This window comes from Rhincodon typus, chromosome 15 (genome assembly GCF_021869965.1).
Source record: "Rhincodon typus isolate 14 chromosome 15, sRhiTyp1.1, whole genome shotgun sequence".
Lineage (NCBI taxonomy): Eukaryota > Metazoa > Chordata > Chondrichthyes > Orectolobiformes > Rhincodontidae > Rhincodon > Rhincodon typus.
Window position 1 is genome coordinate 44,973,659 of NC_063346.1, and position 21,345 is coordinate 44,995,003.

The 21,345-nt window shown below is 38.5% G+C and overlaps 1 protein-coding gene across 1 annotated transcript in view; it reads right to left on the bottom strand.

Annotated features, from left to right (window-relative positions):
* Window positions 1–21,345, bottom strand: part of LOC109919602 (dynein axonemal heavy chain 5-like) — a 251,683-nt gene that overhangs the window by 18,999 nt on the left and 211,339 nt on the right. Inside the window, exons 64-73 of the mRNA XM_048605989.1 lie at window positions 19,992–20,308; window positions 19,666–19,821; window positions 19,326–19,508; window positions 14,816–15,059; window positions 13,419–13,533; window positions 13,060–13,250; window positions 10,934–11,055; window positions 5,727–5,879; window positions 4,163–4,408; window positions 2,571–2,790 (exon numbers count right to left, since the gene is read on the bottom strand). Of these exons, the coding sequence (XP_048461946.1) occupies window positions 2,571–2,790; window positions 4,163–4,408; window positions 5,727–5,879; window positions 10,934–11,055; window positions 13,060–13,250; window positions 13,419–13,533; window positions 14,816–15,059; window positions 19,326–19,508; window positions 19,666–19,821; window positions 19,992–20,308 (1,947 nt within the window). The remainder of the gene's footprint in view (window positions 1–2,570; window positions 2,791–4,162; window positions 4,409–5,726; window positions 5,880–10,933; window positions 11,056–13,059; window positions 13,251–13,418; window positions 13,534–14,815; window positions 15,060–19,325; window positions 19,509–19,665; window positions 19,822–19,991; window positions 20,309–21,345) is intronic.

Consider the following 21,345-nt stretch of genomic DNA (forward strand, 5'->3'; position numbering starts at 1 on the left):
CTGTTTTTTCCTTCACAGATGCTGCCAGACCTGCTGAGCTTTTCCAGCAACTTTGTTTTTGTTCCCGATTTACAGCATCTCCAGTTCTTTCATTTTTTTAGTGTGGTAAAATAAATGTTAGCATTACCAGTGATGTCCACACCCCAAGAATTAATATTTCAAATAAGTAGCGCGTTCATTGTCAACATTATCAGACCTATGTAATACTATTAGAGACTTGAAGTCCACAGAAAATGTCATAAGTCAACATTTTTTTTCGTGGATCACCACATTTCTAACATCTGGAGATTTCAGCTTTTTTATTTAAAAGAAATTCTATCTACTGGTTCCAGCTGGAAAGGCAGAGAGTATTTGATAACTCCCCACGGTCACTGGAATGTGGTGTTCTGGGCCAAAACAAAGCATGCAGAGTGATAACATAATATGAAGATTAGACGAGGCTTAGAAATTTATTTCCTGGTGTGAGAATAATTAATTTACATCCTAAAGTCCTGAACTGCATTTAACACTCTAATGAATTCCCACTTGGTAATTTGACAAATGGAACGAGCCGGAAGATGATGATTCTTACACATGGAAACACATGCAATGCTGACCTACAAATAACATTTAGTCAACATGCATAAAACAATTTTTAAAGCTGTTCAACAATTCTACTTCAATATTCAACAAAAAGTAGTAAACTATGTAAGATATAGAAATCAAGCAATCTCTCTACATGGGGTACCAATGTTCAAAAATGAGAAAGCTACCGAAGCTTAAAAATGTGACGCTATATTTGATAAAAAACACAAGTAGCTTTTCAAGCTGTCAATGTAAATGTTTGTAGTGAAACTAGTGAAAATGTAGAGATTGTCGTAAATGGAAAAAAGAGAAAACTGTACTCAGAATAAGTAGCTTTGTAGAATATAGAGTCAAGCATACACATTATCAACTGAGCATCGGGTTACGTTAAATTTTCCATGTAGACATTGAGTCATCTATTTGATGTAAACACTGTTTGCCACCTGAAATTATGTTGTTTCTCTGTAACATCCAAGTATGACTGCCATAATGTGTTGAAACCTCTTAAATAAGTGCCTGTCTCAATCCATTAAAGATTTATTCGAATGCAAATTTGAATAATAATGTACAGTTTGTACATAGCCATGCACTGCAAGTTCAAAATCCAATTTGCACTTCATTTTACAAAAGGTAATTAATTTGAACAGTTTTAATTAAACAAAACTCAAAAGCATTTTTTTTATAATTTATGGATTAACAAAGACAATTCATTAATTTTCAATAGAGGTTTCAATTGCAGGTCATTATTAATATTGGAGTATCTGCTGCCAATGCACTTGAACTGAAAGTTGGTGCAGTTGATGACATCATTGTGAGCCACACCACACTGGAATCAAACACTGGGACCACAAGCTAAAGTACTGCATTGAAGTTACTGCCTTCCCCTGGCAATCCTCCTGGCCTCCCTACTCACTGTTCCATCTTCAACGTCCCACTAGTCGTTCCCCTCTCACTACTCCCTTCACCATCCCACTGGTCAGCCCCTTCACCATCCCACTGGTCAGCCCCTTCACCATTCCACTCATCACTCCCCCTCACCATTCCACTGGTCACTTCACTTGCTGCAACCCTCAACCATCCCACCAATCACTTCCCCTCAACATTCCCACTGGTCACTCCCCTCACTGATCCCCTCACCAATAGACTGGTCACCCCCTCGCTGCTCCTATCATCATCTCACTGGTCACTCCCTCACACCATACCACTTGTCACCCCACACTGCACTTCTCACTATCCCTCCGGTCCGTCCCTTGTACCATCCCATTGCTCACTCCCCTTCAATGCACCCCTCACCACCCCACTGCTCACTCCCCCTCAATGCTCCTCTCACTATCTCACTGCTCACTCCCCCTCACCATCCCACTGCTCACTCTCACCCAATGCTCCCCTTACCATCCCGCTGCTCACCCTCACCCAATGCACCCCTCACCATCTCACTGCTCACCTCCCCTCACTCCCCCTCAAAGCTCCCCTCACTATCCCACTGGTCACTCCCTCTCAATGCTCCACTCACCATCCCACTGGTCACTTGCCCTCACAGCTCCCCTAACCACCCCACTGCTCACTCCCCCTCACTGTTCCCCTCACCATCCCACTGGTCACTCCTACTCAATGTTCCCCTCACTTCCCACTGCTTACTTCCCCTCACTGTCTCCTTCACCATCCCACTGGTCACTCCCACTCAATGTTCCCCTCACTATCCCATTGGTGACTCCCCTCACTGCTCCTCTCACCATAATTGGGTTACAGTATCCCTTCCCTCTCCATGTTAGAGTGTTGTGCTGACATTCACTGACATTACTTGCATAAGGTGCAAGGAGAGCAGCCAAAGCTCATTGAGCCAACATATTCTGGAGAGGAAGGGAGATAACATTAAAGAAGGGAAAGCGCATTTAAATTTTCATCTGGTTTGAAGCCTGTTTATGTATAAATTAACACATGGCAATTGGGAAGATATTACAGCATCAAATTATTACACATAATCATCTAACCATTGACTTTTCTACCTGTGTATGTTCGCTTCAGGCCAGCTTTTAATCCTTGTGGTGGTTCGTTGGTAAACTTTATCGCCATTTGCAGCAGTGTAATAGGGAAGTGCCTGTGGACTTCGGTTGTCATCCATAGTCTGAATGATTCGTCAATAGTCTCAGTTTCTGAAATTGTGTCCATCAATTCATCCATGAAATCCAGTCCTAAGTGGCAGTTCTGAAGGAGTGCCCAACCTCCCTTAAAATTGAATTTCCAAAGACAATTAAATTCAATGCAAATAAATTTGAAAGCCAACAAAAACAAAGTTATTATCTAAAGGTCTTTTAAAGTCTATTTTCTATGTAGTAATTTACTCATCACCAGATTTTTTTTTAAGTTTTACACTAATATCCTGAAGTTGACTCATTTTCTGATATGTCCCTTCTCTTTATTGGTTAATGTCTGGGCTCCACTTGGCAACTCATTCCATGAAGCTGCTGAGATCAGGAATTTATCAGTGAAAAAAGGCTGGGATATTACTCAATTCACAGTATTCTCAAGTTAATTGTAAATTGTGTGTTAATTGTATTGTTAAAGTATACAAGTGAAGGGCAGGGTTAATTATGAATTTAGTGCGCTTATAAATGAAAACCGCTGAAACGTTGGTGGTGGTGGGTAGAGTGATGAGGAGGTGCTGGTGTTGGACTGGGGTGGACAAGGTTAAAAATCACACGACACCAGGTTATAGTCCAACAGGCTTATATGAAGACACAAGCTTTCGGAGTCTCACTTCTTCTTCAGGTGTCAGTGGGAGATGTGGTATTATAAGCAAAAGATCAAAGGATCATTGAACTGATGCAAATGTATTGAGCAAACCTAAGATGGCTGTTAAATCTTTAATCAGTTAGAAAGAATTAATATGCAAACCCCAGAATTTCTGAGATTAAACTATTAACTGAATAAAGATTTAACAGTCACTTTAGGCTTATTCAATACATTTGCATCAGTTCTGTGGCCCTTTGATCTTTTGCCTATAAATTCTGAGTCTGATGCCGCCTCTCTCACTAACACCTGAAGAAGGAGCGAGACTCTGAAAGCTTGTGTCTTCAAATAAACCTGTTGCACTATAACAAAAACAGAAGTTGCTAGAAAAGCTCAGAAGGTCTGGCAGCATCTGTGAAGAAAAAAAATCAGAATTAACGTTTCGGGTCCGGTGACCCTTCCTCAGAACAATTGGACTGTAACCTGGTGTCATGTGATTTTTGACCATGGCAGGTAGAAGGCAGACATACACATACATTTTTTAAATACATTTATTACCAAGGAAAAGGAATGGTGCCCAATTTCATTCTTCATCATCTGGCTTGGGTTTCAATTAACAATCGCACCTTAATGTCCTGTGGCGATATATTGACAACAGGATGTGGTTCAAATCTCTATAAATAGTAGAATGTTCTTAAGATAATCATATTATAAAATTGCACAATCTCACACAAAAAAATGTTCTTTGAACTAGACTGTCAACTTAAAGAAAATAAAGAAATAAGTGCACTTTCTTTGAGGAGACAGATCTCAGCTTCTGGAAAGATTGGTTTGTACAGAAATTGGAAATTAATAATAATCCTCTTACACTTGACATGGTCTGTTGCAACAATCTGCGTGCATGCATCTCTTGGCCCTGACCCATAGAAACATAGCGAGTCTCAATTTTCAGTCTCTTCCCAAGAGCAATGATGCGGTCTGTAGGATCAGAGCCCATTGAGAGGAAACAGATGAGAGGGGTTCTGGTGTCAGATTCTTCCCAGCTTTTCTCAAGGTCCAGAATAACACCTTCTGCATACTTCTCACCCAAAGAATCAATTATGTATTTGCGGGCCTAAATGTATAAAAATAATTATTGGAGTTTTAGATTTTCAAAGGCAAACATTTTATTACTTTATCTGAAACACTTAAAATGTTCAAAGTTATAGCTAGCTGAGAAAGGCTTCTCAGTTTTGTATTTCTTACCATAACTGAATACAAATGCACTAGGGTTCAACGAAGATCAACTCATTAAACTGTTGACTCGCTGATGCTCTACTGAGAATACGCAGCACCTGATAGGTAACTGTGGTTACCTGACCTCAGTCAAGGAGGCAGTGAAGTCACTCAATTTAAGAGGCAGTTACACTTAAAACAACTGCTAGTTTGGACCAGAGAGTGTTATTTTCACTCTTGCCTCCAAATCAGAAGTTCATGGGCTCAAATGTCATCTAGACCTCTGTGTTTGCCTAACTCTTAAAAGCAATATTAATTGTATAGGTCTTTTTCTTTCTCTTGGAAGAACTGGGTAGTCAATGATTCTTATATTTAAAGACAAGATGAAGTTTTAAGAATGGCATTTCAGACGGAATAGTGCATGCAGTTCTTGGTAGATATGGGAGTTTCATTTTAACATCAACAAACATCATTTGAGGGAATTATCTCCAGTTGAGATTATTTAAGTTTATGATCACAGAGACAACTCAATAATGTCAAGTAATGAAAAAGAAGTGTCTGGAACAAAAGTTTCAAATGCAGTCATCCTGCTGAGGAACAGGGAACTGGTTGTTTTTGAAGCACTGTTGAGTATCCAGATGTTAGGAACATAAGGAAAGACAGACTAAAAGAGAAAAGCCCAGAGCAAGTTTACAATCCACAAACAATCCAAACCAATGGTTTCAGTTGGATTAGCTGAGAACAGGACTATCAAATAAGGCAAACAGAAAAGTGGATTTGAGACCACAACCAGAACAGGCACGATCTTACTGAATGGCACAGCAGGTTCAAAGGGCAGAGTGGCTAACTCTTGCTCCTACGTCTTATGTTCCTATGATTGCAATGAAATCAAACAGCATGACATGACTCTTGTCAGGGAAGATTGAAAATCCAATTGGCTACATATTAGGAATAGTAGAGTTGGTAATGTTCTGATAAAATGGAGTATATTCATGCTGAAAGTTTGGAAATAAACTGGATGAAAAGGAATAAAGAGAAATGAGAACAGAGTGGCCGCATAGGGCTAGGACTACTAGTTGAGTGCAGGATCAACACCTACATGAACTGGTTGAATGGATTAGCCTGCTTTGTTATATAATTTCTATGTAATTCAATGCTCAAGTGATAGCCTTACAGAAAGAAGCTATGAAGACAGTTATTATTTTCAAACATTCCACCTGTTCAATTGTTCTGTCTGGACACCAGGATCGGACCAACAGAAGTTTGCCAAAACAATCCAGACAATGATGGTAACCATCAGGCATAAGGTCCTCCTCTTCTGGAGCATCTTTCTCATACCAGGTTTTCCACTGTTTCTCATTTCGAGCAATCTACAAATGTTATAGATGGACAGCTGTCAATTACAAGAGTATATTACCCTTAGGAAAAGGATTTATTCAGCAGAATTTCTTCAGCAAAAAGGCTCAAAATTGAAACAGTTGATTAGTACTACCTCTCAGTGCTGACATTCCTGATCTCAAACCCAGAGTCCAGCCTAAGCATTTTCCAGCCTGTGTGCCCAATTTTTTATTCATTAAAATAAATATCTGGAAAATTGGTGAAGTTGCAATATGACCATACTGACCTTTACAGCTGACACTTTGATTTGTTCTGCAAATCACAAACATTTGCACTGGGACAACTAATTCATAAAATCTGCTCTTATAATCTTCGAGTAGATATCTACCTCTGGTTGGATTACATTTTTTACAAGGTTGACCTGAATGCCATTTAACAAAATAAATAAATTGCTAAATCATCAAGATCATCTACATCCAGCTGTGTTCAGAAAAGATCAGCCATTTTTTAAAAAAAGTGAAGAAAGAGAACGAAGTATAATATTGAATCAAAGTTAACACGATTGTTTATGACATTTTGTGGGTTTATGATTTTATCAACCGCCTTAAATTATTTACGATCTAGAAATAAACATCTTTGATCCAATCACATTTCCCACCTTGTATATTTTTTTATAGAGCTTCAGTTGATGCTGCTATTAATTCACAAATGCTGTATGTAGCCATCATTTTGAAGCGCGGGAAATTGATGCCTGAAAACTGGTTGCCGTTCACCTTTCCCGCCTTCACGAGTTCAGTAAACGTCTCAGGGAACTGCATCCAGATTCAAGGGATCACACTGCTACTGCTCAGTTCCCCTTTTTTTTTGGACCTCAATAGATAGGGATCATGGGGAGTGCAGGTTCAGAGTCAAGGACAACATGTGGTAGACTGTGGAATATACTTGTCCTCCATTCTTGCCCCAATTGGTCTAGATTGGGGCAAATGGAGGTCACCTTCCCAACTCAGCAGACAGGCCACTCTGGTCTCCCAGTTGATAAACCATCCACTTTTCTCCATAACATAGTTAATTAGGTTAGTAATAAGTCATGAAGGTTGTTTATGGACCTTCTTATCCAGGATTTAATTGCTGAGGTGGTGAGAAAGGATGGGTATCTTTCCAGTGCAAACCTTTCCAATTATTTGCCCTTCGTGCCACCTTTCTCACCATCCCCAGGAAGGGGATAATTGTGCCCAGTGTTTCACTTCAATCCCTCATATTCAACAGCAGGACCTCCAGGGAAGAGGTAGGGATACTAGGATTTAGAGGTGGTGGTGTGTAGGGAACAGTGGGACAGCATTTCCATTCCTATGGTTGCTGGGAGGCAATGTTTAATTCAGTATTTCTAACTCTTGCCAGGGTCCCTTTAACCAGAGATTCTTCTCTTGACAAGGTGCAGGTCTTAACAAGCTCGCAGGAAACCCAAAAGAAGTATGTAAATGCCATGGCTGATCTAAAGATTTGTGGCAAAGCTCATAAATAAAACAATAGGTTCCTGACCCAGAGATAGTAGGAACTGCAGATGCTGGAGAATCTGAGATAACAAGGTGTAGAGCTGGATGAACACAGCAGAAATTCAGATTTCTGAAGAAGGGTCCAGGCCCGATATGTCAGCCTTCCTGCTCCTCTGATGCTGTTTGGCCTGCTGTGTTCATCCAGCTCTACACCTTGTTATCTCAGGTTCCTGACCCAATGCTGATCCCTTTAACGTGAAACTATTCAGCAGAATTCTGCCCATCGTGTCTCCTGCAGTACCTGGATACTGTATTCGAATGTTGCATATTTTGGATATAGGCACAGTAATTATTTGTTTGGAAAATGTGAGTATGACATAGGTTAAATTGACAGAAAGTGGGTGAGAACAAGCAGTATATTACATTGGTCGTACAATAGGAAATACGCAGGCCATTCAGACCATTGAGCCTGCTCTGCCATTTAATACAATTATTGCTGATCAAGCATTTCAATGCTTTCCACCCACACTATCCCTATAACCATGCTATTGACAATCAAAACTGTATCAACCCCTACCTTAAATATACTCAAAGTTTGAGCTTCTACAGTCCTGTGGGGTTGAAAATTCCAAAGATTCACCACCCTCCAAGTAAAATGATTTCTGCTCATCCATGTCTCAAATGGCATCCCCCTTATTTTTGAATTGTGCCCCCAGGTCTGAACTTGCCAGCCAGGCAAAACATTTTACGTGCAGCTATCCTGAGTGTCCTTTAAGTATTTTGTAGGTTTCAATGAGATTACCTCTCATTCTTCAAAACTCTGGAGAATACAGGCCCAGTTTGCCCAATCTCTCTTCATAGGATTGTCCCACCATCTCTGGAACAAGTCTGGTGAACCTTTGTTGTAGTCCCTCTATGGCAATGATATCACTCCTAAGGTGAGGAGCCTAAACTTCACTCCAGGTGCAATCTAACCAAGCTCTTATACAATTGAAGTAAGCCTTCATTACTCCAGTACTCAAATTCTGTTGCAATTAATATTCCCTTAGTCTTACTAATAGCTTCCTGCACCTGCATGTTAGCCTTCAGTGACTTATTGACAAGGACACCTAGGTCTCTTTGCACATCTACACCTACCAACCTCTTACTATTTGAGAAATACTTTGCATTTCTGTTCTTCCTACCAAAGTGGAGAACCTCACATTTTTCCAAATTATATTCCATCTGTCATGTTTTCAGGCACTCACTAAGCCTGTCTAAATCTTTCTCACAACACAGATTCTTGTTTTTTTTGGATCATCTGAAAATCTAGAATTACTACATTTGTACCTCACATCCAAAACCTTGATATTTATTGTCAATAGCTGGAGTCAAAAAATTAATCTTTGTAGTATCCCACTAGTCACAGCCTGCCAATGTGAGATTGACCGTTTATTCCTACTCCTTGTTTTCTGTTGGTTAGCTAATCCTTAACTATGCCAGGACAACACCACCTATCCCATGTGTTTTGATTTTGCTGACCAACCTCTGAAAGGGGAGTCCAAATATTCCAAATCCATTGAAATGAAAATCTAAATTATTACATCCATCAACTCTCCTTTAGCAATATAAACTGGACAGTGCTGATAACATTGAATACATGCTGCTCAATGATGTCCTGCTACTCATAATGCTGGTGATTTGCTCCCATCTTCTGCAACATGCCATAGTCTTCTTCACCCAGCTCTCGAACACTCTACCAGTCCTAATATTCTGAGTTCTGCTGTTCCAGCACTTTACTGGACCTGAAACTCTTGACTTAACAAAGTCTTCAGTCTTGATGCTCTTTAGTGCTTTTTCCACATCTTCATACAAGTAGGAAATATCAAAGGAAGCAAAAGACCTTCCAATACAACAGTATTCAAAATTGTAAGAAATTGTCTTTGGTTACAACATGAAACCATAATCTGTCTTTTGTACTTTTGTTGATGCAATACAGGTCAGCATCTCACCAGTTCTTATTCTCTGCACGCAGTGCCCCTGGCATTTTACAAGACCAGTTGGTCTTACCATAGAATAGAATCCTTACAGTGTGGAAACAAGCCATTCGGCCCAACTGGTCTACACCAACTCTCCGAAGAGCATCTCACCCAAGCTCACCCCCTACCATATGCCTGTAACCCTGCATTTCCCATGGCTAATCCACTTAACCTACACACTATGGGCAATTTAGCATGGCCAATCCACCTAACCTACACATCTTTGGAGTGTGGGAGGAAACCAGAGCATCCAGAGGAAACTCACGCAGACACAGGGGGAATGTGCAAACTCTACACAGACAGTCACCTGAGGCTGGAATTGAACTCGGGTCCCTGGTGCTATAAGGCTGCATCGCTAACCACTTACTCTCCCTACAGTGTTTCCACGCTATGATAAGACCAACTGGTCTTGTGAGCCACTAAGCTGCCTGACTGGTCTGTTCCCAATTTCCATAAAACACATCACTGCTCCTCTGTTCTGATTTCCTGGAACATCCTACTGATCTCTTCCTAGCTCCCGAAGCATCTGAGTCCTTTTAATTTATTTTTAAATATGGCTCAGCCATAAAGGCAATTTAATTAAGTTCTTTTTTAAAATCAGCAATTTTTGTTCTTGGCTTTTTTAATTCACCAGTTGCTGTCATCTTGCAGCCTGTTTCCTGTCCACCAAGTTCCCAGCACTGCACATATATCATACTGTCCTCACGACAAGTGAATCTCAATACTTTGAAGATGATTACTGTTTTTGTAATCTATTTTTAAATGGTTAGAACTGTTGCACTTCTTTTAGTTAAATGCACCTGCTACGGACTGCAAAGGCAACCATCAGAAATCTATTAACAAACAGGAAGGATTAACCTTTCAGGAGGCCAATAAATAAGAGACTCAAATTTAAACATATTTATTTCAGTAGAGTTTTCAGTAACATTCAGTGCACCTTCAGAGTTACTTGGGTGTTTTTCTGCCCTACTTTGGGCTGTTTTTCTCTGGAGTGAGTTGCTCTGGGAACGGCGCATGCAAGACGGGACACACGTCGGATCTTATGGATGCCATGGGGTCGGGTAGGTAGTTAATGAGTTGGGTTTGGTAACATACATCGAGACAACCTGAAGCAACTTGAATTTAGCCAAAATAATGCAAGATTCTTGACAAAGTGCAGATCTTAACAAGCCCACAGGAAACATGGATGAACATATCAATGCCATGACTGAGTTAAAGAATCGTGGACAAGTTCATTGAAAATACAACAGGTTCCTGACCCACTGCTGATCCGTTTAATGCAGAGCAGAAGGCAGAAACCCTTATCAGCATTATTTGTAAGCTGGGAACATTGTCAAATGCCCAGAGTCACAAATGACCAATTTGTAAAACTGAGGGCTTGCGAATTTGAATGTCAAAGTTGAGATTTGATTCTCTAGCCTTGATCAAGTCTAGTATTAGAACTGCTGAGTCATACACAAACATTTTACATAAATCTCATGCATCAATATTTGTAAAAATTTGAGTCCATAATTCAATGAAAAATGATTATTATTCATTACCACAATAATATATTGATGTTACATTAAATCTTACCTGGACCAGGATGTTGAAGAACTGATGAAGTTTACTAAGTTCAACCAGATTCAGCCAAGTCATATCAAGAATCCATTTGGCAGGTTTTGGAGGACATGTTTTGAGGTCTAGAGAAGCACCACCTGGAATTTGCAATGACAGTGTGCATAACATGCAGACCACACTCAGAAACATGATAAATTTAGCACTGTCACATTTCAATGTATTGCTGTAGGTGTATTACAGAATTCACTGTCTGAAACCGGCTGGCTGTTGGGTACAAAACAACAGCTGCAGAGCTGCTCTCTATACCTGGGAAAATGTTCTACAGTTCAGAGAGATCTAAAGACAGAGTTATATTGGTAACTTAAAAGAAGTTTGACATCCCAACAAAGTATATTTTTATATACATCCAAATTAGAAAACTTAATCTTTGGAGTTTATGGGTTTTACTAGAAAACAGACTAGTAAGTGGATTCTAATTTCTGGCTATATGACACAAGGTGGAAGAACATATAGCACAGCATATTTCTAAAACCAGTTACTATTTAGAGTTCTGTTACATATCGATTTTGGCATTGCTGCAAGGCAATTCTGGATGAGTGGCACACAAGTAGTAGGGTGCTCCATGAGCTTGTTGAACGTACTAATGCCATGAAACTGAAGTCACCTCCAGGCGGCTATCTTGTTTGCGTTTGCACTGTCTTCTACAGTATCACTGCAGTTTCATTACAATAGCGTTTTCTATTGTAAGGAGGAGTACCAAAGGAGAGATACTTCCTACATCAGTTGTGTCATAAAAGTTAAATATTTTACAGAAGAAACTATGGTGATTATCTTGACTTTGAAAGTTTGTGTAAAATCGGTGAAAGCAAATAGGAATTTGTACTAGAGATAGTAGGAACTGCAGATGCTGGTGAATCCGAGACAACAAGGTGCAGGGCTGGATGAACACAGCAGGCCAAGCAGCATCATAGGAGCAGAGAGGCTGACGTTTCGGGCCTAGACCCTTCATCAGAAAGAGTTTGTACTACATCTCTTCCTATTGAACAGAATGGAAATAAAAGTTGTATCACTCACTTTACACTATCACACAAAGCCAAAGTTATCCCCGAAGATGCTGATGGACTATTTTCATTTACAATTTCTCTAACACAGGAAGATCAATTTAACTGTGAAAGACTGACTATCTTGGTTCATCCTTCTGGAAAACAATTTTGAGGGTTTTTTGTCTTATTAACAAATTCCATGTTAAATCAAATATTTTGCCCACCAAAATTAAGATCAAAACTATCACTGACAGAATTATGGTGCAAGTAATTTGTAAAATCTACATTAAATACCACATATTTCCTGTTCAATATAATGCTGTTACAAATTAAAATATGTAACTACAGATTATAAATTAAAACTTCTCATCAAATGAGCAAAAGAAGAGGTGGGGGGTACATTTATACATAATTGGAAGGTTGAAATAGGATAATACCCTACCAAAAGCAATGCTATAAAGTGAATCCATACTACCTTTTGGAAAAAAAAGGATAATTTTAAAAAAAAAATACTTGAAAGTCAACAGGAAGAAGGCTATACAGATCATTATTTCAGAGGGTTCGCTCACATTGGTGGATTGAAAAGTCTCCTTCTGTGCTGTAAAATTCTATGATTTTATGATACATTTAAGATCATTGAACATTTTCATGGAAATAGTATTTATCAGTCATATATCCACACAGCATCTGAGGGAACTTCTGAGGGAAACTGTCCTGAATTTCTTTCACGTACGTTTTATCTACTACTTCAATGAATCCTCTCTTAGGTAAAATTTCAGACCCTGTACAAAGAAAACCAATAATTTACAAATGAAGAGAGGAAACAAGCACTTTTATTAAAATTACAGATCTTGAGAATTAAAGATGATGGTTTCCAATTCATTTTATTATAATGTTAAATGTTCTATAAAAATGCAAGTTCATATTGATGTGAAGCAGTATGACAGACTCTTTGCACAGCAGAATTTAATTGTCTTATTTAAACTCTAAGTAAAAGTTTGATTTTCTTGCTTTGTTCTCCAATTTAGCCAACACAAAATCATTGTAGCAATTTTTAAGAAGTGCAGTTCTACTTCATCCATTTATGAACCAACATACCTTTAATGAGTGTGAGAAATTCATCATGCTTAACCTTGTGGCATTGCATATCAATTTTTAAAGTAAGCAAGAGCGTGAAAAGGAACTTGTGTTGCTCATAAAATCCTCGAGCAGTATAGGTGTAGACTTCATAGGTCATATAATCAATAATGTAGACTATTCGCTTACTGGTGAATGGACTTTTAGCAGACCTGGTGGAATTGGTTTTGAAAACACATTAAATGCAAAATGAAAAATACACAAAATAGAATGCAAAGATATAAAATATAAATCATAATGAAAGGTAGGGTGGGTTGGGCAGGAAGTACGAAAATAAATCTGACTGGTAAATCGAAGTAAATAGAACCATGGTACCAAACCTGACCAGCGACAGGTCAAAAATCCCAAGGAATTGCTTCAGAGAAGTTTGATACATCACGTTCACCATACTCATCTCCACAATCAAGAAGTAAAGAATGCTGCCTCTTGTAGCAACTGTGAGATAATAAAATGATGCACAATTAATCACCATTACAATGATTATTTACTGCAACACAAAGTTAATCAAATACTGCCCAGAAAACCCTCTTTTATTTTAACAAAAGTCATGACTTTTATATAACTTCAATCTTGTCTTAAGCTCAAACTGGTTCAAATAACTAGTTTAGTAAATTACATTCCAATTTTCACATTTAATCAGTCTTTCTGTGGATTGACACATTAAACTTTTTAACTTCAAACGTTCACTCAAGGAAACTGTACTGAACATTTTAGAGGGATGCACAACATTAAGGAAGATATGATATAGTGATAGCATAGGGATTTAACTATTTTGAAATAGTCATAGGCAGCCTAGAATTTGAGTATTGCCGAAACCACACCTTTTGTCAAAGCTTTTCATCATGCATTCATCAGGACAATTCATAAGAATTGACTCTTGTACTGCAGCACTATGTCATGGCTCTGGACTGGCCACCATTGTGTGAATCAGTATTCATTAAACTATGAACTCAGCAACTTAAGTTCAGTTTTACTGATACTATATATGCCCAAATAGGTGGTTTTTGTTATAGGAACTCCGCTCTCACAAACATCTTTGTTGTGTTCCATGAGAAACATGTCTTCGATGGCATGACACCTAACCTCTTACACTTTGCATATTCTGATAAATAAATGACATGTAGGCAATCTGAAGCTGCATACAAGAATTTCTGTACATGTCTTAATGCATTCCTTCCTACGATCAAATTCACCTTTGAAATGGGCAGTCAAATGTTCATGTTTTCCTTGATGTCCTAGTTGAGAAATCAACTGGGGGTGCTCTACCACAAACTTAGATTTACTGGCCAACAATACACATTTGAATTCCTTCAGTTCCACGCACTATGATATTGACCTTATTGGCAATATCATATATTAGGCCAAATAAAGGTTTTCCCTTATTTTGGTATTTGTTGTGAATCTTCCTGCTGACTGCGATATAAAATCTTTCAATGTGCCTTTTTTCAGCAATACTTTTAAATAATTAAAATTAATAAGTAACAATCGGCAGCCCTGAACACTCAAAGAGTTTCCCTTCTTTAGTCTAAAGCCACGGTCTGATTATACCTTTTCTTACTTTTTCAGACCTTTAAAGCCAAAATAAAGAGCAGTTGAATCTGAATAAATTCATATACAAACATGTAAACTAAAGTCCTAAATGCATAATCTGTGAAAAAATTGAATTTTATGCACTGATTGACTTGATACATCAGATTCCCGCAGAGTTCTGACCTACCAGGTCGGTATTCCTCCCTGGCAGCGTTTATTTGCAGTTCTGTCTCAGCTGCTGTCTTTAACTTTTGTGTTACTTCTTCAGCAGTCAGCTTGGTGTTTCGAAGCACTATGATCAGGCTCTCGTCATCTACCAGGGAACCTTGGGTGGTTGTTAAACGGTAAAGTAGGTTATCTTCCAGCTCTTTCATCTTCCTTTTATTTGCTGTCACATCCTCCATCAGATTCGTTCGCTTTCTCTCCAGTTCCTAAAAAAAATTTCAGACACAATTATCTACAGTTTAATATAGCTTTCGGCTTTAAACGAAATAACTCTCCTACTTGAAAACGTTATACTTTGAAGCCTAAATGGGCATTATTTATCTATCAGTTTTTTTACACTGCATTTACCATACTCAAACTAAACTTTGTTTCCATTCTTTTGGTTCAATATCGCAAATTATTTGTCAAAAAATTGTTATTATTACTAGTTCAAAATGATCTTAAACATTGTTCTGAATTCTGCTACAAGCCTCAGGATCCTGACATTGGGCCAAAGAGCAGGTCCTGAGTTTGCATTTACTGACAGCAGGAACGCAAAGCAATTTTTCTGCAGCAAAGGGAATTCCTGTTTGACAGATTTATTAGAGCATTTTGAGGATGTAAGCAGTAGAGTAGATAAAGGAGAACTTGTAGATGTAACAGACTTAGAATTCCAAACAGCACCTGATAAATCTATATGAAAGCTTAGTACACAACATAAGAGCTCATGGAGTTGAGGTGATAGATTAACATGGATTCAGAACTCGTTAATGGGCAGAAAGTAGGGCTAAATGCAACATTTTCAAACTGGCACTCTGTGACTAAAGTCACCACATTCCCAGAGGATCATAGAGCTGCTCTCTGATTAGACAGAAACAACTGGTGGGGAATTCAACCTAAAAGTCAACACACCTCAGGAGAGGGGCAAGGTTGAAAAGGCAGAACTTTCATGGTATCCTCACCCAGTGTGGGAACTGAATCCCTGATTTTTGCATCACTCTGCGAGCAAACCAGTCATCCAACTGAGCTTACTGACTCACAGCAAGCTGTGACTAGCGAAATGTTGGAAGTAACAGCTACTTAAACTGATGTAGTGATTTAGACAAATGGAGAGTAATATATCTAAAGCTTTGCTGATGTTACAAAGCTAAATGGAACTGCAAGCTATAAGGAAGAACCAAAATGACTTTAAAGAAATATAGGCAGATTAAGTGAATTGGCAAAGTGGCAGAAGGTGTATAATACAGAGAAGTGAGAAGTGTGAGGTCATAAGAACAGAAAAACATTTTTCAAGATCAATAAACTTGTAAATGTTGATTCAGCGAGACTTGGATATGTTGATACAAGGAACACAAAAGGTTAGCAAATAAGTACAGAAAGCAGTTAAGAGAAATGATATGTTCACCTTTATTGCAAGGGAATTGAAGCACAGGAATAAGTAGATTTGTTACAATTATATGAAACTTTGATGAGACCACATCTAAAATGAAGTATGTAATTTCAGTCTCAGTGTTCAAAAGGGTAAATTTGCACTGGAGGCAGCACAGCAAAAGTTCACGAGATTGGGCTCAGGGATGAGAAGGCTGTCCTACAATGAGAGGCCAAATAATTTGAGTCTGCTTCTTAGATGTTTAAAAGAATGAAGATGATATCATTGAAACATTCAAGATTATGAAGGGGTTTGAGCAGTAGATACTGAGAGGCTGTTTCCTCTGGCTGAGGAATTGAGAACCAGGGGCATAATTTCAGCATACGGAGCCAATAATTTAGGACTGAGATAAAAAGAAATTTCTCTATCCAAAGAGTTGTGAATCTTTGGAATTCTCCCAGATGGCTACCAATGTACCACTATTGAATATATTTAGGGCTGAACTACACATTTTTAGTCTCTCAGAGAATCGAGGTTTATGGGAAGAAGTTGGGACAGTGGTGTCCAAGATGAATATGACCACATTGAATAGTGACAGATTTGACCAACCATATATTTCCTGAGATAGTAGGAACTGCCGAAGAATTTTTCTGAAGAAGGGTCTCGACCCGAAACGGCAGCTTTCCTGCTTCTCTGATGCTGCTTGGCCTGCTGTGTTCATCCAGCTCTACACCTTGTTATATCATATATTTCCTGATTCTATTTCTTGTGTACTTATGTTCGAAAAGGCCCATGTTTTGGTTGACTGCCCAATTAAGAATGGCAGGCAATATTCTGATGCTGCCTGCCAATCAGAGGACAAGCAGTTCTGCAGTCTCAGCTGTGCCACTAGTAGAGGTGGGTATTGCTGATGCAGGAGAGGAAATTATTATTGGTGTAATTAAGAACAAAGTTTTCACATTTGGCTGGAAGAAAATAAAACAGATGAAAGTAGATGAGTTCCTCACCATTTTGGGGCCGGATGCTTTTGAAATGTGTCAAAACAATGTGGCCTGTGAGATGTCAGTACTATGAACTCTTCTGAAATTAATGAGAATCTGGACTGATACTGTGGAACAGCTAAGAATATGATTACACAGAATTGCATTGTATGAAAGGAAGCAGTTGCCAGGTGAGATTGTTGCAGATTACATTTTCAAATTAAATGGACTGTCACATGACTGTCAATATGACTCAAACTGCAAAATTAACCTGAGGGACACATTTTTTGAATGCATAAATAAGAACAAAATCTAGAAAAAGTTTTGTGATTTTCTCCTTAAGCTTTAAATGGCCATTTCTGAGCCTCACTCTTGAGCAGTGACTATTTTATTTCCAAGTATTTGCATCTCATTAATGCTCAAACTTGCCTTATTTATATAGCACAAGAAAAAACACTCTCATTATGTCCACTGTATCAAAACCTTCCATAACTTTAAATACCTCTATTAAGTTATTCCTCAGTCTTCTCTTTCCAAGAGAAAAGAGATTCAGCCTGTCAATCTTTCCCAAATACATACCCACTTCTTTTTGGTTTCATCCTAGCAATCTTGTTTGCACCTACTACAGTGCCTCTGTATACTTTTCATCAGGTAGTGACCAGAACTGCACACAGTATTTTTTTAAGTATGCTCTAACCAAGGTTTGAGATAGGAAAGTTATTAATTTTACTAATTTTTCTATCCCTCTAGAAATATAACTAGGGCAAAATTTTCCTCTCTCTGGTGTGGCGTGAGCAATGGTGAGAAAGGTGGGAAATACAAAGACAACGAAAGAGATCAGAATTTCAACATCAAGAAACATTATTGCAATTTTCACTGAAGGATTTTCATTCATACATGTTATAGTTGTGACTACTGTAAGAATAAGAATGCTTCCCAACTTGTCAATTCTTCATATATTGTTATTTTACTGATTTGATACCTGGGAACTTTTGTACATGCACCATATTATGTTCTAATGTACTCTCTTTTAAAAGTGAGGGGTGTCCATAGCTGCCTGCAGCTGAATGAGTCTTAGTTTTACTAAATGCAATATACAGCAGCCTCCAACAAGCTTCCCTGTACAGACAGGGAGAGCCCTGCCATCAGCAAAGTGCCAGTACAATCCACTCAATTAGGGCCCAGAATTATGTAAGTCAGCTGTCTGTCTCGGAGGATCAGACAGCCTTTCTGCTTCTCGGAGTGCAACTACCCTGGCGAAGGGACAATGAAGGAGAGCTGCTCCAATGTGGCTCTCTTCTACTCTACCAACCCTCACCCCTGATCCTGCCACCCAGGGATCAGTGAAATTCAACCCAGTAAGAGAAGAAAATATGGAGGGAAATTTGACAGAATTGAATGGGACCTCTATAACATTCATTACACCTTAACGTTAATCTAATTCTATTAAGTAATTTGAAATGTTGCAATAAAGTGCAATCTAAATATAAGGGTTTTCATTAATAAGAGTACTGTACCTGGATCAAATGAAATTCCTGCCACCTCCTATTTATTATTTTCCTAAGGCTTTCTGGGCCAGGCAAGGAATGACCTCCAGTCCCTAAAACTGTGTGACAGTGTAACCAATCTTCTACTGCCATTCCAATGCAGGCTTTTATTCTTTATTGGTCAATTACTAGGCTCCAGTTAGAACCAAAGAACATATAAACACATTGTTTGCTGCAACCCAACAGGGAGATTTTATTCTGAAGCTGTGCACTCTGCAAGAATTTGGAACAAACCAGAACAAGCCCAAGAACTTGACTGATGACTCACTAGTATGACTTATCTGTGTTCATGTGACTCATCTTTGAGACGGACACTGTCCCAACATAATACATAATAGTTGCATAGTAATGGATCTCTTAAGAATAGAACAAAAACCAAACACTTGGTTGAAATAAACTCTGAAATTATTATGAAAATGTACTCATTTCAATGTTAAGCTATTTTCCTAATCAACCTGTTCAGAGATGTTATTACACACCTCTGGAGCAGATAGTCTTCAATCCAGGTCTCTTGGTCCAAGAGTAGGGACACTACCACAGTGCCACAACAGGGCCCTACATCTGGTGTTAAGTCATTAATTGAAGGATTTGCATCACCTGTTTCTCAGTGAGAATGGCTCTTCCCAACAGTTGATCCTCCAAACCTTTAATGGTGACAGTGAAGTCAATAATTGAAGTTCGAGCACTTATCTCTGGAGTATAAGCCGGATTTGCCAGTTTTGTAGTAATGTACAATCGGAAACCACTCATGACATCCATCTCCTTATCTCCTATCTTTACCTGCAGAAAGGACATCCAGAGGTTTGGTCTATAAATGCTGGTTTTGTCAATGGCAACATAACCGTACAATAAATATTTTTAAAAGTACAATGTTGAAATCTCTGCATTTTAATTATTACAATACAAATGATGCACTAAATAAATACTTAGAAATCACCTTATGTGTAGAGCCAGTTTTGATGAAGTTTTTCTCCAGCACATTGTCCAATGCTGGGTCAAGTTCTTCCCCTACATCCTCAATTAATAATGGTCTTCCGAGTGAAAGGCAGTCTTCCAAGTGATTTCTGAAGTATTTATGATTTAAGGATGTTATCTGTAAAAAATTAATTACTTATTTAAAAAATTTGAAATACATTCATGTCTACTCAATTCTATAATCATCAAGGTTTCATGCCAAGACTTCACAGTCACACAATAAAACAGTGAAAAATGATTCTCAAGTATCAGAAACATGTATTTATCATTGCAGTTTGTGTCCACTACCTGAAGTTCATGCTTAGCTTCTTTATTCTTTATCCAGGTTTTCCCCTGAGCCTGAGGATCAATCAACAATGGGAAGCGAGCTGCCTTTGCAACAATTATCCCATTTTGTATTGAGAGGTCATCATTAGGAAGGCCTTGCAAGTTCCACTCTCCAACTGTGGGTCCATCAATAAGCATTTCTGAGACATTTAGATTTATGGTGAATGGAATGTTATGTAATATTATTTCTTGCTGCCAACTGTTCAACAACAGATTTCTAAATTCCTGGTTGAATGGGCCTGCATAAGACAGGAAAGCTGTAGCCAGCAAAACATTCCCTGTCAAAAAAAAAGACATAGAAAAGCGCAGAATGAGAAAAGGCTATTCAATCTATAAAATTCACTCTTTCCCCTGACAAGTCTGATCTCCCATGAACTCCACCCTCTTGAAGCCTATGAGATGAAAGATGTCATTCCTTTCCGTTATCACGTCTGTGGAAGGATTAAACAGACAAATAACAAACTGCTAAAACACCACTTGATCAGTGACTGACTAAAAGAACATCAGAAGAAAGGAATTACATCATCCTTACAGAATCGCCATTGTCAAGAATATTTTTGCAAATCTTTCCAAATTTCTTCACATGATGTTACTTATACTGATACTCAGCAGCCAAACAGCAGTGTGGTGAAAGTATTGCACAGTTATTCTGTCTAACAATTTAAAAACATCCTTTCCTAGAAATAATGCTCTGCATTGTACTTTACACATTACTGTGCTCTTTTACTGTAGTGTTATTTCAAGAACAACTTACACTTATATGGCCTCTTTAATGCAGTAAAAAGTTCCAATGTGCTTTAGGTTTAGTATTATCGAACAAACAGAACATGGAGCAACTTACGGTGGTGTTAAGGCTGATGGGATACAAAGATAGGTTTTAAAGAATATCCTAAAGGGTGAGAGAGAAGTGGTGAGACATAGAGGAACTCTGGAACTTAAAACGGGCATGGATGTAAATGGACTAGTGATTAAAATCAGGGATGTGCAAGAGGCCAGAATTGAGGACAGCACAGATCACATATAAGATGGAAAACATTGCCAATTTGAGAATAGAAAAATGAAGGAGAGATTGGAAACAAAAAAAAATGCAAATTTGAAAATCAAGACATTGCCAGAACGGGAGGCAAGGCTGATCAATGAGTGCAAGAGTAATGTTTTAGCAAGATTTTTCAAATTTTTACCAGATCGGAGTGTCATTGGCAAGGCCGTCATTTGCTGGCTAATTTTCATTCTTAATTGCCCTTACTGAGTTGTTAAAAGTTATCACATCACAGTGAGCCTGCATGTGGCATGCCCACATGTTAGACATTCAAGA